This window comes from Phocoena sinus, chromosome 14 (assembly GCF_008692025.1).
Source record: "Phocoena sinus isolate mPhoSin1 chromosome 14, mPhoSin1.pri, whole genome shotgun sequence".
Taxonomy (NCBI): domain Eukaryota; kingdom Metazoa; phylum Chordata; class Mammalia; order Artiodactyla; family Phocoenidae; genus Phocoena; species Phocoena sinus.
In genome coordinates this window covers 42,267,829-42,283,514 of record NC_045776.1, presented here as the reverse complement: position 1 = coordinate 42,283,514, position 15,686 = coordinate 42,267,829, and the positions used below count along the sequence as shown (strand labels likewise).

The 15,686-nt window shown below is 43.7% G+C and overlaps 1 protein-coding gene across 1 annotated transcript in view; it reads right to left on the bottom strand.

Annotated features, from left to right (window-relative positions):
* KLHL14 (kelch like family member 14) overlaps positions 1–15,080 on the bottom strand; it is a 104,524-nt gene extending 89,444 nt beyond the window's left edge. The window contains exons 1-2 of the mRNA XM_032603610.1: positions 14,445–15,080; positions 11,462–12,435 (exon numbers count right to left, since the gene is read on the bottom strand). Of these exons, the coding sequence (XP_032459501.1) occupies positions 11,462–12,390 (929 nt within the window). The 5' untranslated portion in view covers positions 12,391–12,435; positions 14,445–15,080. The remainder of the gene's footprint in view (positions 1–11,461; positions 12,436–14,444) is intronic.
* Between the last annotated feature and the right edge of the window lie 606 nt (positions 15,081–15,686).

Below are 15,686 nucleotides of genomic sequence, written 5' to 3'. Positions count from 1 at the left end.
AATGCCAAAAAAGACTCTTACGACTCAATAAGAAAAAGAAAATAACCAAACTAAAAATGGCCAAAGGATTTGAAAAAAACTTTTCTCCAAAAAATATACAAGTGGTTAATAAACACACGAAAAGATGCTCGGCATGATTAGCCATAGGGAAATGCAAATCACAAGTGAGATAGCACTTTGCATCCTTAGGATGGCTACAGTCAAAAAGGCAGGTATTAAGTGTGGGCGCGGATGTGGAGAAATTGGAGCCTTTATACACTGCTAGTGAGAATGCAGTGCAGACGCTTTGGAAAACATTCTGACGTTCCTCAAAAAGTTAAAACACTTGTTCAGTGTTAACTGATACCATAAGACTCAGCAAATTCCACTCCTAGGTATGTATCTAAGAGAAATGAAAACATGTTCACACAAAAACTTGTAAATAAATGCTCATAGCAGCACTATTCATAAAAGCAAAAAGTGGAAACAGACCAAATGTCCATCCACTAATGGATAAAGTGTGGTTTATCCATACAATGGAATATTATTTAGCCATAAAAAGGAATGCAGTCCTGTTACATGCTACAACATAGATGAACTTTGAAAACTTATGCTACATGAAAGGAGCCAGCTCCAAAGACCATATATTGCATGATGCCATATTCCATATGAAATGTCCAGAATAAGAAAATCTATGGATTTATGGAGACAGAAAGTAGATTAGTGGTTGCCTACACCTGCAAGGGGCAGGGGCAGATGGGGGCTGATTGCTAATAGGTATGGGGTCTTTTTGGAGGGGGTGGTAAAAATGTTCTAAAATTAATTGTGGTGATGGTGGCAAACACTGTGAATATACTAAAGCTCCTTGGATTGTACACTTGAAATGGGTGAATTGTGTTGGATGTAAATTACACCTCAAAAAAGCTGTTCAACCTGAATCCACAAAAGGCTTTTCTAACTTTTCCATTGCTGACATGGATAGAACAAGGAATGGACCAGACTCAGGACTGGCCTCAGCTCTGTAGTTTACTCAAAGGTGGATAAAACGGACACTGTCAGCTAAACCTTATCACTATCAGAGCAGTACGTGGGACCCAGACTGTGAGAATCCGGCTCTAGAATGAACATCCTGTATGGAATTAGGAGTCCTAACCAGTGAACAGAAACGCAAATTGGATATAAACAGAACTATTCCTATAAGAATAAAAGCTATCAATGATTAAGTATGTACCGTCTGGTACTGTGTTAAGTATAGTACATACATTCTTCCAACATTCAGAATTGCCCTGATGAGGTGGGTATCATTATCTACATTTCAGAGGTAAGCGATCTGAAAAAAGATTAAGTAAACTCCCCAAGAGAGAGCCAGCTTTTAAGGTGGTCAAGGGTGGGATTTGACCTGCATCGGTCTGAAATTTTAGGTCTTAATTACTATGCAATAGAACTGTTTAAGATAGTTGCACTATAACATAACACTTGTATCTGTACCTCCTATTATGTCATAGTCTCTTTCTCTCCATACCTATATCTCCTAGCTTTACTCTGTAGTCTGTACCTACAGATGTTATTCTGGAGTGAACCCTTGTGAAAACCTTAAGACAGGGAGTTTACAGGAATTGCCACTGACAGTAGTGGTACAGTTGTCATAGTAACCAATCCACCAAATTGGTCCCTGCTAGGGAGGCTCACAACTTCTGCCTCTATAACACACCAGTATTGGCTGGGATCCCTCACAGTATCCATGGCCCCCTGATAATGCATATGGGGTAGGAAGTGCTGAGGTCCTGGTGTGCATCCTAAAGCATTAAAGTTCTTCCTTCGAAGTTTCCCTCTCTGACTCACAGATTTTCCATTCCCTCTTCTAATCCTTTCCATTTGCCCAGGATGTTCCGGTGTGCTTGGATCTGAGGGGTGCTAAAAATCAGGGCCAGACAGAGTCTGCTGCTTTGTTCTAAGCAGGATTTACAAATACGACTATTTTCTTTTTTGGCGAAAAACTGACCCTCCCAACCCAGTAACTCCTCACTCAGTGCCAGACTGAATCTTTGACTGTCCCGGCCCCACCCACACGCAAAATAGACCTTTAGCTGATAAAAAAACACCTCTCAGAAGCCACCGTACAGAAAATTTCAAGCTGGCAGACCGCAGTACGCAGTGTCTGGGGCTACGCAACGCAGACACGCAAACACATCCGTCCCTCCGCATTTTTCAACGATGCCTCTACATTTCAAGGACTCTTTTCTTTCTAACCTAGGTCTTTCTCTCTTCGTCCTCCTCTCCATTTCACTGGCCTCGTCTGTCTTCAGAGGCACCTGAAGGCACATAGGCAGGGAAGTGAAACCGACTGTAATTCTTCAGTTCACTTCTCTGCAGCCTCCAGTGAGCCAGTCTCCATACGGTGGCCCAGCTGAGCTCGGAGGAAGCTCCGGTCCCTGCGCAGGTGTAACTTACCAACCCGCTCGCAGGCGCTGTGGGAGCAGAGAGCCAGACGCGGACGCCAGAGGCTTTAAGAGCGTGCAGCAAACCAAGCCCTACATCGAATGTATGAGATTAAAAAGAGGAGGGACTCTCCTCTGTGAAAGGAAGAAATGGAGACTCTTATACCTAAAAAAGGCCATCATTTTCAGGAATGAAATATAAATTGCTGAGAGGCAATGAAAAATTCTGATTCTCCCACTTCCTTCTGATGACCTTGTGTTCATCTTCAGGTCCCTCCAACTTCACTCTTAGGTCCTTAGAAGGCTGACTATTTCTGTGCTATCAGTGAAATCACAAATATGTTCAAGAATTTTCTAGATGGGCAAAAACGTATTCAGGTAACTTTGCTTAGTGTATCTTTTAAAATTAAAAAGAAATCAATTACAACTAGCACTTTCTGTTTGGAGTTTTTTCACGTTCTGAGCTGATCCTTACCAAAACCCCAGGAAGGTGAACTATAATTCTTAACCCATTTTACTGATTTGGGACTCAGCTAAAGTAGAGCTAAGATACACACTTATGTTTACAAATTCAAAGGCGGCAGTGTTTCCAATATAGTATTGATCATTTACTCATTTCAAGTATACAAGCACGCTGATTTTTCCATATGGAATTCATCCATGCAGTGGATAATCCTTGGCAAAGCCCACAACTTCTTCTATGATTTGGACAACCCTTCCTGCACAATCTCTAGCCACACACACCTCCTTTCAGCCCCTGGAAGGTACCGAACTCTTTGCCGCCTAGTGTTCGTGTACGTACTCCTCTCTCAACTTATGCCTTTCCCACCTGCAGACCCTGCCTTCCCCCAGACCCACTACTCTGGATATCTCATCTCTCAAAGTTCATCTTAAACCTCTTCTGTAGAGAAAGAACTCTTCGGCCACTCCGACAAGGTTACAGCACTGTGTTATACCGTTTCCCAGCAAATGGCACTTTTCCAATCTATAGCATGTATTACCAGTGTGATTAATCTGTGTACTTATTTCTTTTTCCTTATACGGTAAACCACGTGAAGTCACGAATGTGTCTGTCTTCTTCACTCTGTATCTCAGAGCATAGCACAGAGTTTGGTGTGTTATACGTGTTCAGCATAAGTTTGGGTGATATTCCGTGGCAGAACTTCTTGTTAGTGGTAAATTCGACACATCATCCCAAATTCCCACCGTGGACGTGGCACGGCCATGGGCATGGGTTTAGAAAATCTGCCCAAGGTCATGAAGGTCCCCTCGTTTCTCAGGTCTGCTGCCAGCTCTAATTATACTGAGAATCAAGATTTACAAAGAATACAGTTACATTTTCATCTCCTCCTGTTGGCGTAACAGACTGCCCCTTCAAACCCTGATGCTTCTGAAGCTACTGCATTATCTAGCACAAGAACATAGAGTTATTTATAAAACATCTTAACTCAGATTACAAATATATAATTATTGAACTGAATCAAATTATAGGAGTGAAGGGCCCATGACTGACCATTTTTTGCTTGTTGAAAAATTTTTTCTTTTGAGGAAAAGAGGTTTTTTTTCCTTTTAGTGGAACTTTGTCCATAACTCTGCAAATTATATGTTCACTATGTAGTGACTTAAATGCTTCTTAATTTGTGCTTATTAGTTCAGCGAATATTGAGCGTCTACTCTCCAAACTCTAGAATTTTCTTGCCCGTCCTCCTTTACTACTAGTTCTCTTTTTCTTTCTTTTTCAGATGGTTTATATCTTAATAATTTCTTTGATTTCCCATATTTCCTTGCATTTTTGTTACTGCCATTTTTTCTTTTTACTTCCCGTTGATTTATTTTCTCTCTATCACAAATATTTGCTATTTTCATTTCCCAACTACCATAAGTTTTCTCTAGTGCCTTTCTGCTTTACTTCTAATGCTGCAAATAGTTCTAACCTGATTGTCATTAATGCTTGCGAGTAAATAAGCTCTTTTGATATTTACAGTAAAATAGACATACTCACTATATGTTACAACCAAGAGTCCTTCCCCTGGTTAACTCACTGTCCTGCCCATATCATAACAGTGCTTATTTGTTTGGTTTTTTTAAGAGAAATCATTAGTAATTCATGCATCAAGAATTAACTTGGATGTTGATGGAAATGACATAGCACTGAATATATTTTCTGAAATTCCAAATGAATGACAGAAGGCATAAACACTACAGTGTAGCGAATGTTAAAATGATTTTCTTGAAACAAAAGATAAGCAGAATAAATTTTCAATTAGACTAATCTTATTTTCTGTTATTAAAACATACGAGTATTTTTATAATTCTGGCTTCTACCTGTTGTATTTATCACCTGTAAGTATCACCAATGTGAAGAGCTTTCTCTTGTCTTCACAGAAACAAAGCTGATAGCTTCTCTAGGACTCCAGTGCACAGAAATCTAGGGGGCTGGGGGCAATCTCTTGGTTCCAATACAAGCTCCAAGGCTTTGTCTTGGTTTGTTTTATTTTCACAATTATTTTTCAAAGTTAAGCTGAAAAGTTTTTATTTTTATTGATTTATTTAAAATACATTGGCTCATCTTATTTTTAGTAAGTCAGTATCATAGTGATAATCTCAGCAATCTCATTATTTAGCCCCTTAATCTCAGAACTAATAATTGAGTATGGTAGACCAGTAGGAAAAAAATCTGGGCTTTCTACTGTCTTCCTCTCACTCTTCTTCATTGGTTGGGTGGTTTGAAGATGTGTTAGAGGGTTGGAACTTTTAATCACTACTGTGCTGTGGTAAAACAAAGATATGGGAGGTGTAGATTGGAGTTTGCTTTTCATAGAGGCCATATTTACCATATGCACTCATAATAAGAGACTATTCTTCAGATGATGACAATTGACTCCCAACTCAACATTATTCAGATAATTGGACAACTTATTTTCTCTGAGCCTCAACTGTCTAATGTGTTAAAAGATTGAAAGGACTAGAAAGAATGTAAGTACTCTGTCAAGCTCACTCATGGTAGGTGCTCAATTAGTGATAGGTACCATTATTACTGGCAAACAGCAGTTGTGTGCGTGTATGTGTGTGTGTATGTAATCATCTTTAAAATTACCTCCATTTTCATCTTTCATTGGCTTTGTCAATTCACAAGAAACTGAAACAAATCCTAAGTGTCCACCACAATTATATTTAAGACCAATACGCATTCATACTGAACTCACACTCTGGGGTCAAGTCCAGGCACTTGATCCAGTCGGGGAGATAGACACATAAGCCAAACCTACAGCAGCACACACGCTCCTCCAGAGGTTACCCACTTTGGAGAAGGCAGGGAGGTTCTATAGACATACTCAATCCAGATGATGCACTCAGAAGTCAGGAATCCTGCCAAGAATGCCCTTTGATCATAGCAGCTGGAGATACAGGTTGGCATTTAGAAGAATAATTGGTCACATGTTCATTCATATGCCTAGATTCATTTATTCGATATGTACATGTCAGTCTCAGAAAGCAGTGTGTTAAATGTACCTGGCTCCTCTACTTTCCTCCTGGAAATCATTAAAATACCATATCAATGATATTAAAGCCTATTTTGAATAATGACCAATCTATGTTAGTTGGTTCTATATCCAGTATGTTGGAAAAAAATGAGCAATGCATTCACTCTTTTAATTAATCACCATTTACCTTCCTGGGGTTGCTATTCAAATTCTTAAGTCTTGCTACAGAAAGTTGAAATTTTAACTTAGCATGATAGAATTATTTAGATTTGAATTCCTTCCAAACAGAAGCAAGAACACCAGAGGGATTCTTTCCACTAGAATAAGGGCAAAGTTTTGTGTCCATTTTGTTCACTGATGTATCCCAAGTGCCTAAAATGGGTTTTGGCAAACTATGACTCACAGAACAAATCCAGCTTGCCTCCTGTTTTTATACAGCACCCCCCCAACACAAAATGGTTTTTAGATTTTCAAATGATGGAAAAGAATCAAAAGAAGAATCATATTTCATAACATGTGAAAATTACATGAAATTTCAATGCTCACAAATGAAGTTTTATTGTAACGTAGCCACGCTCATTCATTTACATATTGTCCGTGGCTGTGTTTGTGCTACCAAGGAAGAGTGAAGTAGCTGCAACAGAGTTAGTGTGACCCTGAAGCCAAGTATAATTACTATTTGACCTTTTACAGAAACAAAAAAGCTGACCTTTGGTCCAGAATAATACATGTCCTTAACTTCTTTTTTTTTTTTTTTTTTGCGGTATGCGGGCCTCTCACTGTTGTGGCCTCTCCCGTTGCGGAGCACAGGCTCTGGACGCGCAGGCTCAGCGGCCATGGCTCACGGGCCCAGCCGCTCCACGGCATGTGGGATCTTCCTGGACCGGGGCACGAACCCATGTCCCCTGCATCGGCAGGCGGACTCTCAACCACTGCGCCACCAGGGAAGCCCCCTTAACTTCTTTTAAAGTCAGATACATTAAAAGTTAACCCTCACAAATGTCTTTCCAAAAAGGAAGTCTTAAACCTACATATAACTCTAGGGTCAATCACCAGATTATATGACAGAATAGAGAGGCTCATAGTAAGAAGCAGAACACCATGGATGAGAACAAGGACCCAAGAGCCACAACTGCTTGGGCTCAGACTTGGGCTCTACCACTTACCAGCTGTGCAGCCATGGGCAAAATGCTTAACTTCTCTGTACATCAGTTTTTCTATGCATAAAATGAAACAAATGATGGTACCCATCCCTTAGGGTTATTATGAGCATTAAATAACTTAATATTTGTAAAAGGCTTAGAATATCACCTGGTATGAAGTAACTGTTGTAAGTAAGGTAACATTTTTCACTGTATTTTTAATATAAGAAAGTTGAGATACTTAGAAATTAGCTAAGGTAATGAGTGAGCCTCAATGTGTTCATAAGTATGGGGAAAAAAAAACAAAGATGAGTTAAAATTTGAACATGTCCACTATTGTCAGTAAGTCCTCTGAGCCAATGCAATGCACTAATATCTACTCTAATTGCTTTTTGATTGTAGGATATAACTATTTGGCTTCCATATCTGTGATATAATTTTGTAATCAATGGTCCTGTTTTAGATAATAAACAAATTGTATTCTGAATGGTTGATATGGTTTCTGATACAAAATCTAACTACCTAACAAGTTCTTATCTGAGGGTATCAAATTGACATAAAGGGAAATCACAATTTAGAGGATGCATGGACACAAGATTAGTTTGCTTTGTTAAGGTTGTTATTCAGGGTCTTAGGAGGGAATCAATAGAAAATATTGTCCTACATTTAAAGAAACATTTTCTAAGCACCAAAACCAGGAATCAAAACTGTGCCTTAAGGAATTCTAATGGCTTTTTAATCATTGCAAGTCATTTTAGCAAATAGATAATTAGTATTTCTGATGTTTAAATAGATTTTTATATTAATTTATATGAAATCTTTAAATAGACTGTTTTGCAGAAAGTGAAATCTTTATAAGGTAGCCTTTTATCATCTATAAAATATAATCTCTTCAAAATTACACTTCAATACAGGCCTGTATACAGGACTGTAATAGCTGGTGATTAAATATTTTAAAAATATAATTATTTTTATGAACGCTTTTCTATTACAGGTGTTCTCCTGGAGGAGGTTCAATGGACTTTTGTTATGTGCAATAGTAACATAGGTCGAAGAACTTTTGGTAAAATGTAACACTGAAGCTTTCTTATTTTATAATTTTAGTTCCTTCAACTTTCACTAAACATTTATTTAACTGTTACATTGTGGGAGGTGCAATGAAAATGTAAAAGAGAAGTTAATTAAGCCAGTCCAATTTGATTTATTTGGGACAATTACTAAATTATGCATAAAAATTTTTAAAATACAAATAAAAAAACTTTTTGGGTTACTTAAGCTAAACTTACACTACAAGTCTTTTGATATTTACTTTTTAATGCACTAAATGTTGCATGTCATGTCACTCTATTAAATTTTTTTGTTTTAGAAGCCTTTAATAATGACTTTCCCAGAAACTTTTTCAAAACTTATGTCTTAAGTGTCCCATTTCTTGCAATAAAGCAATATGAAAATAAGAAATAAGACTTCAAAATATTTTAATTTTTGTCCATTCAGGTCCTGTGGTCTTAAATTAGTTATGTATATACTTTAATATAAGATAATAAGTCTATTATTTTTAATATCCTTAATGCTTAGTTTGCTAAAATAAAATGTGAATCTGAGTATAAATGTCATAATCAGAAAAACTAAGCAACTAGGATAAAAAAATTAATTTGCATATTTATAAAGCCTCTACGCTTGGTTTGCTTTATTTTTCTAGACTTAATAAAAATTCAAAATTACTCAATAATTTAAAAAAATATTTAAAATATTGTTATTATATTAATAGTCCTACATTCTATAGATAACATGTATTCTTAAACAAGTAAATTCCTTCTGAAGTTATTCTATATGCTTGTATTTTGAACTTATTCCAACAGACTGGCCAATTTAAATTTTCCCACTCCTCCTCTGAATTTGAGGAACTCTTTCATATTTAGACTACAGGTGGATAAAAAGTAATAAATACAATGCCCTTCCATTCAATTGTCTTCAATAAAAGTGATGCAATTTCAAAAACAATTGTTTAACACACTTATCCCTCTGTTAGACTACATGTAAGACTGAGAACATTTTTATATTGCTCTGATGCTATAACAAATGGGCTGATATCATACTATTGGTTGCAACTTACAACATTTTTGTCTACATTTAAGTTAAGATCTTGGTGGTTATTCTTGCATTCTTTCTGTGAATTAAAATTAGAATAATGTAATTAGTCCCTGAAATTAAAATGCTTCAGTTACTAATAATGGAACAAAGTCTAAATTATATTACTTTGAGATCAACAATAGGTTCACATGAACTATTTTCCGTATCTTCCGCTTTTAAAGGAAAATACAGTTTTCTTCCTATGGCAGAAGTATCAGATTCTTGCAGCATCCATGACACTTGTAAGAATTCAGTGGTCAGACGCCACTACATATCCTTCAAATGATATGGCCCAGTGAAGCTGGACGGTGTCGTCACGGAGCCAGGCATCCTAGTATCTCAGCCATCCACCAGGACAGAGCCAGCAGGCCCCAGCTGGCATGCTAAATCCAGACTAAGGTGGGAAATGGATTTTGCATTTTGAAAGTCAACTCTTCTAACACTGAAACCTAGGACATATTTATCAGGTAAAAGTGCAATGAGGACTTCAAGCTTATTTATTGGATCAAATTTATAATGCTTATTTCCCCAAATTACTCTTAGAACAAGTTAAATCTTAATTTTATTACCCTTCTGGGTTTCTGAATTTATACTAGATTGTACATTTAAAAAATATGAATAAATGTATGTTCAGGACTATAACTTAACAGTATGATACATGCTAAGTTAAGTATATTTGTAAGTCACAAAAGTTAAAATAACAGAATATTGATCACCAGTGTTCCTTGGTGTGGTAACATTTGCCTGTCACATTAAGCTTACCATCTTGATTTTTAGGCAAATTGGAACTCTTACAAAACAAAAATACATTCCATGTTATTGTCGCTTGGACTCCTGTGTTCACTATTCAATCACATGAGTTTGGATCCTCGTTTGTGTTATTGTCTTAACTGTCATGTTCTGACACTACAATTCATTTCTTGAAAATAGTAGAAAGATCAACTTACAAGATTTCTAAGTTCAAGATTTCCCATGCCTCCCGTGGGCCTCACCTGAATACAAATGCTCCCTAAACAACTGTAGAGAATATCTTCCAGTTTCCTAAAAGTTCAGTTACCTAGGTCTGGTAGAAACATCATGATGGAAAAAATAAACATTTAATTCCATAAGGCTGCAGAAAGTGGACCCCATGTTTAAAACATCGTTCTGAGTGGGAAAAGGCCATGGTGGATTCTTAAACCATGTACTTTCTAACATAGCACTTAGGTGGATTAGACTGGGATAGCCTGGCATCTGGAATCATGATGTTTTATCATGAGAAACTGAGAAGATACTGCTTCTCTTTTCTAAAAAGAGAAAGCAACCCTCTGCTAGGGCTCATTAAAAACGGCATTTAAAATTGGAGCCAATAAAACATGATTGCCAATTCCAACAGTCTTTTTTTTTTTTTAATCTCAGCAGCATTTTTCAAAGGCATTGTTTCTCTCTCAACTTTGACAGGAAATCCCACGTTCAATACACACAGGGGACACATTCCAAATAGCAGCAACAACAACAATAACAACTCTCCAACTTCTTTGTGACTTCAGAGCAGGCGTACAGACCTAACTGCAGCTAGATGACCTTCCCCTACTCTCAGTTTTCAACTGTGCTTCCCTCTGACATGGGAACTACTAGGCAGGATTCACTCTGACATCCCGAATCCTCTTGCTTTGCTGTAAGGAAAGGTTTTGCTTTTTCATAAGATAGAAAAGTTTGCCTGGGTATGGGATGCCAGAATTTCTAACAGCGACCCTAAAAGACAAAGCCTTTCAGAGCTCTAAGCAAACCCCAGTCGCTGAAAAACAGAAAATAACTTGAGTGTCAGAATGAATGAAAGCTTTCCTCCTCCAGCATCACCTGGCACTTCTGCTTGCCCAAGGCAGGAAAGAGGGGGACTGGGGTGGGGACTTCTCATCACAGAACCCTTTTTCTTAAGTAAGCATATTTTGAGATGTAGAGGGAAGCCTGGATAAAAGGGCTCCAAAAGCTGTACTTCTAACTGCCTGGCCTTTGACCCCACCTGCCTGTCAGTTTCAGCCCGCAAGCCCCACATCTCGGGCTCTGGGGATATTGAGAACGTGGGCTTTCTAGAGCTCGGGGATGCTGTGAGGCCAGTTTCCTGTTGACCTTTCAGGGACTCTGAAATCAACTTTCCCCACACAGTCTGAATTGTTTGTTTTCGTTTGTTTTCAGCCTGCCTGAGCCTCCCGCCCAGCCCACCCCTATCCTCCTCCTGCCTGCCCCCTCCCCTCCCTCCGGCCTCTCGCCTCCCCCCCCCCCCCCCCCCCGCTTTGTTGTCTCATACCTGCTGGCCAGGCTCTGCCGGCAGTGCTGCCTGAAGGGCATCAGGTGGTAGTTCATGGCGTCCAGCAGCAGCTTCTGGCAGACCGGGTCGGTGCGCATGAAATCCACTGACTGGACCCGCTCCACCAGCTCGGGGGCCGGGATGAGAGCGAAGCGGAGGCGCTTCATGAGGTCGGGCGCGTACTGCATGCGGGTCTCGCGGTCGTGCTCCAGCCACAGCACGGACATCTGGAAGAGCGCCAGCTCCGACTCCACGGGGGGCGGCAGCGAGTCCAGCAGGGCGCGCATCTCCTCGAAGTTGAGCAGCAGCACATCCTCCACCAGGTACTTGTTGGCCAGCTTCTTGGTCTCCTCCAGGCCGTGCAGTGCGGCGATCTTGCACACTTGCTTGTAGTTCTGCACCGAGATCTGGTCGTTGAGGAACTGCACGCAGAGCTTGGTGACCTGGGGGATGTGCAAGATCTTGCTGACCGACAGCACCTCCTCCACCGTGTCCAGGGAGAGGGTCACGTTGGCCGTGTAGAGGTACTCGAGCACCAGGCGCAGCCCGATGGACGAGCAGCCCTGCAGCACCAGGTTGTTGATGGCCCGAGGACTGGTCAGCAGCTTGTCGTCGGGGGAGGAGGAAGGAGTCCCCGGCTCCTCCTGCGGCGGCGGCGGCTGTTGCTGCGGCGGCTGCTGGTCCTTGGGGGGCCCCAGACCGTCCTGGCCGCCGACCCCTCCCCCGAGAGGGGGGTGACTGGAGAAAAGCGATCGGAAGTACTGCGAGCAGGAGGCCAGCACGGCCTTGTGGCAGTGGAACTGCTGGCCCTGGGCCGTCAGGGTCACGTCGCAAAACAGCTGCTTCCTCCACAGCAGATTGAGGCCGTGCAGCAGGTTGTCGCTGTGGCTGGGGTCGAAGGTGGAGGTCCGGTCCCCGGATCTGGACATGGCGAGCTGACTCGGCGCACCCTGGCTTTAAAACCCTCCTCCGACCTGGCAGACAGGGGTGGGGGATGGGAGGGAGGGGAGAAGGGTAGTGGAGGGGGTGGGGGTGTGGTCGGCGTGGGGGACGGGTGTGGAGGGGAGGGGGAGGGGAGGGCGAAGAACCACAAATCAGTGCTCAGCTTGGCCTCCGGACCCCGACCCTCGGAGGAGGTCTGAAGGCGCTGGATCCGTGAGCGCCACCAGAAGGGGCCCTGTCTGGGGTCCGGGCGCCCGTTCTGCTCCCTACTACGCCTCCCGCCACCGCCCACACACTTCGTCCCCCCACTTTCCTAAAACCACCCGGGCTCGGCTCTTGGCAGCGACAGCGGTGGCAGCCAGCGACGGCAAAGTGGCGGCTGAGGCCGAGACACCCGTGGGCTCGTGTCCATGCCCGGTCGGGGCGGGGAGAGGCCGGGGAGTGGGGAGCCGGGGGGTGGCCCGAGAGCGCAGAGGCGACCGTCGTTGGGCTTCCAGGTCAACTCGCGCCCGCAGCTTTGCTTTCGCAGTTGGTCCAGTTTGGGGGGTGGGAACGGGGACACGACAGGCGTGCGGGCGGGCAATACTTAGCCCTCCAAAAGCTGGGGACCCCTTCGATTAGCGTGCTGCCCCGAGAAACTCCTAGACTAATAGTCTGAGGGAGGCAGATAAAGCCCTTTCTTCTCCCGGGAAAGTGCAGCGGAGCGCGGTGAGGACCAGCTCAGTGGACTAGGCAGAGGCGGGAGCTGTCCTTATCAATTCTAGCTCATTTCCCTCACCCCGGCCCTGCCTGCTTCCCTGCTTCGCAACTGTTGGCTTCCCAGTCACCACTCAGTTTTGCTAATTTTTCCAGAGACGCCTTTAAACCTGGCAGGAGAATCCCTCCAGCCCCAGACCCCCTCTCCCCCGCCTTCCCCCACCTCCTGCATTTCAAAGCGCGGAAGTTCGGGCGTGTACCTCCCCTTCCCCCGCGGGGCGGCACCGAGGAAGATGAGGAGGAAGGCAGTGGAGCTACTGGGTGTGGGATTTAGAGCAAGAGCCGGGAGCCCGGTGGGATTCGTGTGGACGGGTCTCCCTGCCAGGCACTGGCGCAGTGGCTTTAACTCCTGTAACTATGAGAAGTTCAAGTGAACCGTCAGGTGTTTGGGGGAGGGGCTGGGGCTATCCGATGGGGGGGGCGCGCAGTTCGGCGCGGGATCTCTGGATCCAGCGTTGCCGCCGAAGCCGCAGCTTCCTTCAGAGCCCCTCAGCACAGCCCCCCCCCCCGAGCCCCACAACTCGGGCACCCCGACCCCCCCGGCCCTGGAACTACTTGTGCAAAAAGTCTGAGCCGCCCGCATCCAGGCGGAGAAGGGCAGGATGGGGTGGGGGGGCGCGGCGAGATCGATGCGCCAGGTCCTTAACGTGTAATTGCACCTTCTAGGGCTGAGCAGAAAGGGGACCCTTTGCCCACACCCGGCCCGCGCGCCCGCCAGCCCAGGAGAACCGCTGCCGCCGCCGCCGCCGCCGCCGCCGCCCGGCTCAGAGGGATCCCGCCGGACCTGCGCCTTCCACTGCGGCTCACTCTGCCCTGCCTGGCGCCAGTCCTGGATCGCCGGCTTCCTATTTCCACCGGACTGGGCTCCTCTCGACTCACTTTATCATCCCGTTCCAGGTGGACCCTAATCTCCCGCGAGCTCCCTCCCCCGGCAGCATTCGCCCCCCCCCCCCCGCCCCCAAAGCTCTGGCTCTCCTGAAACATCTCCCAGAGTCTCTCCCTTTAAGTGGACTCGGTCATACCTCCCTCTCGCTCTCCCCGCTTCGTTGTCTTCCCCCCCCACCCCATCTTTTCCTATTCCCCTTCCTTCTTGCTCTCCTCCTTTGCCTTCCCCCCCTCATCTGCTTATTTCTTGCAATAGGAGTTTTATTCTTTATGAGCGTTTGCCACACAATCACCCCCCACCCCTCTGAAAGACTCCCTTCCCGTCCCTCCCCACGCGGCCAACAACCCAAAAGACACAACAAAATACACACACAAGGCAGACACAAGGCCAGAAACTTACCTGCTTTCAACCAGCTGCAAAGTCAAGGCTCACTTAAGCTCCCCCCCAAAAATCAATTGTCCTTCCTTTTTAAAGGTTTGCTCTCTCCTTGGGAGGGGGAAAACACCTTCTGGTTCCCAACTCCGGGCAGTCACTCTTTACAATTTATCTTGTCGTACATCATTTGATCACCATGAATTAGCAACAGCAAGAAAATGTAGGAGAGGGAGAAAAGAGAGAAAGAGAGAGGGAGAGAGAGAGAGGGAGAGAGGGGAGAGAGAGAGAGAGAGGGAGCAGAGCTTTCTGCAAGAGAAGAAGAAGAAAAAATGTACGTGTGACAAATTATGCTACCAAGAAACAACACATCATTATCCTTGGGCCTGGGGCTCAGTGAGTCGTAACGAGAGTAATAGGAAATCCACGGTTGGGGAGAGAAACGGTCGTGCTTGGCCAGTAGAGAGAGACCATACAGGGGGATGGATGCTGGAGAGACTCGCAAAATTATGGCTCAAGGCTATTGTAAAAATTGTCGAGCGTAAATGACTGCGATTTCAAACATCTTTGGAAGAAAGAAGGGGAAAAAGCGAGCCCCCCCTCCCTCCCTCTCCCTCTCTCTCCCTCTCTCTTCTCTCTCTCTATAAAGAACCGTCAAGTTTTAGTGCGCATTGCTAATTAGTCAATTTCTCTCTGCCTTCACAGGCTGGCGACTTCGCTGCTGAGCTGAAACTGCTAATTTCTGTGACCAGCTTTTTTCTTAGCTGTGATCTGGATGAATGAGTAGCTGTCTCACAGAGATGACAAAAATAAACTCTAATCCTCCCCAAAATTTCCACTACGTCTTTCTCATGCATAGATTTATGATCTTCAAGCGCTCTGTGCAATATGCAAACTTTTTGTGTCTGTGTATGTGCTGTTGTTTCCAGATTTCACTACATTGGTATGCTGCTTTTCCCTTTCACCTCCCCCTCACCCCTCACACTGTGAAATGCAGAAACAATCTGATCTCAAAGTATGCCAAGATGTCACTTTATAGTGTCTTGATATTTGGGGTTTGAGTCTGACTTGGAAGTCAGGAGCCCTTGCCTAAGAGGTGAGTGGCTAAGTGTACAACGGGGGTGGGGGTGGGGGAAGTAGACAGAATAGAGGACAGCCCTTTGCTTTACATTTGTTTCCCTGCACCATTCAAGCTTTATGATCTTGTTGGAAAACATATTTTCTCTGGTTATACAACCATCTCTGAACTTCTCTGTCAGCTCTTCAACA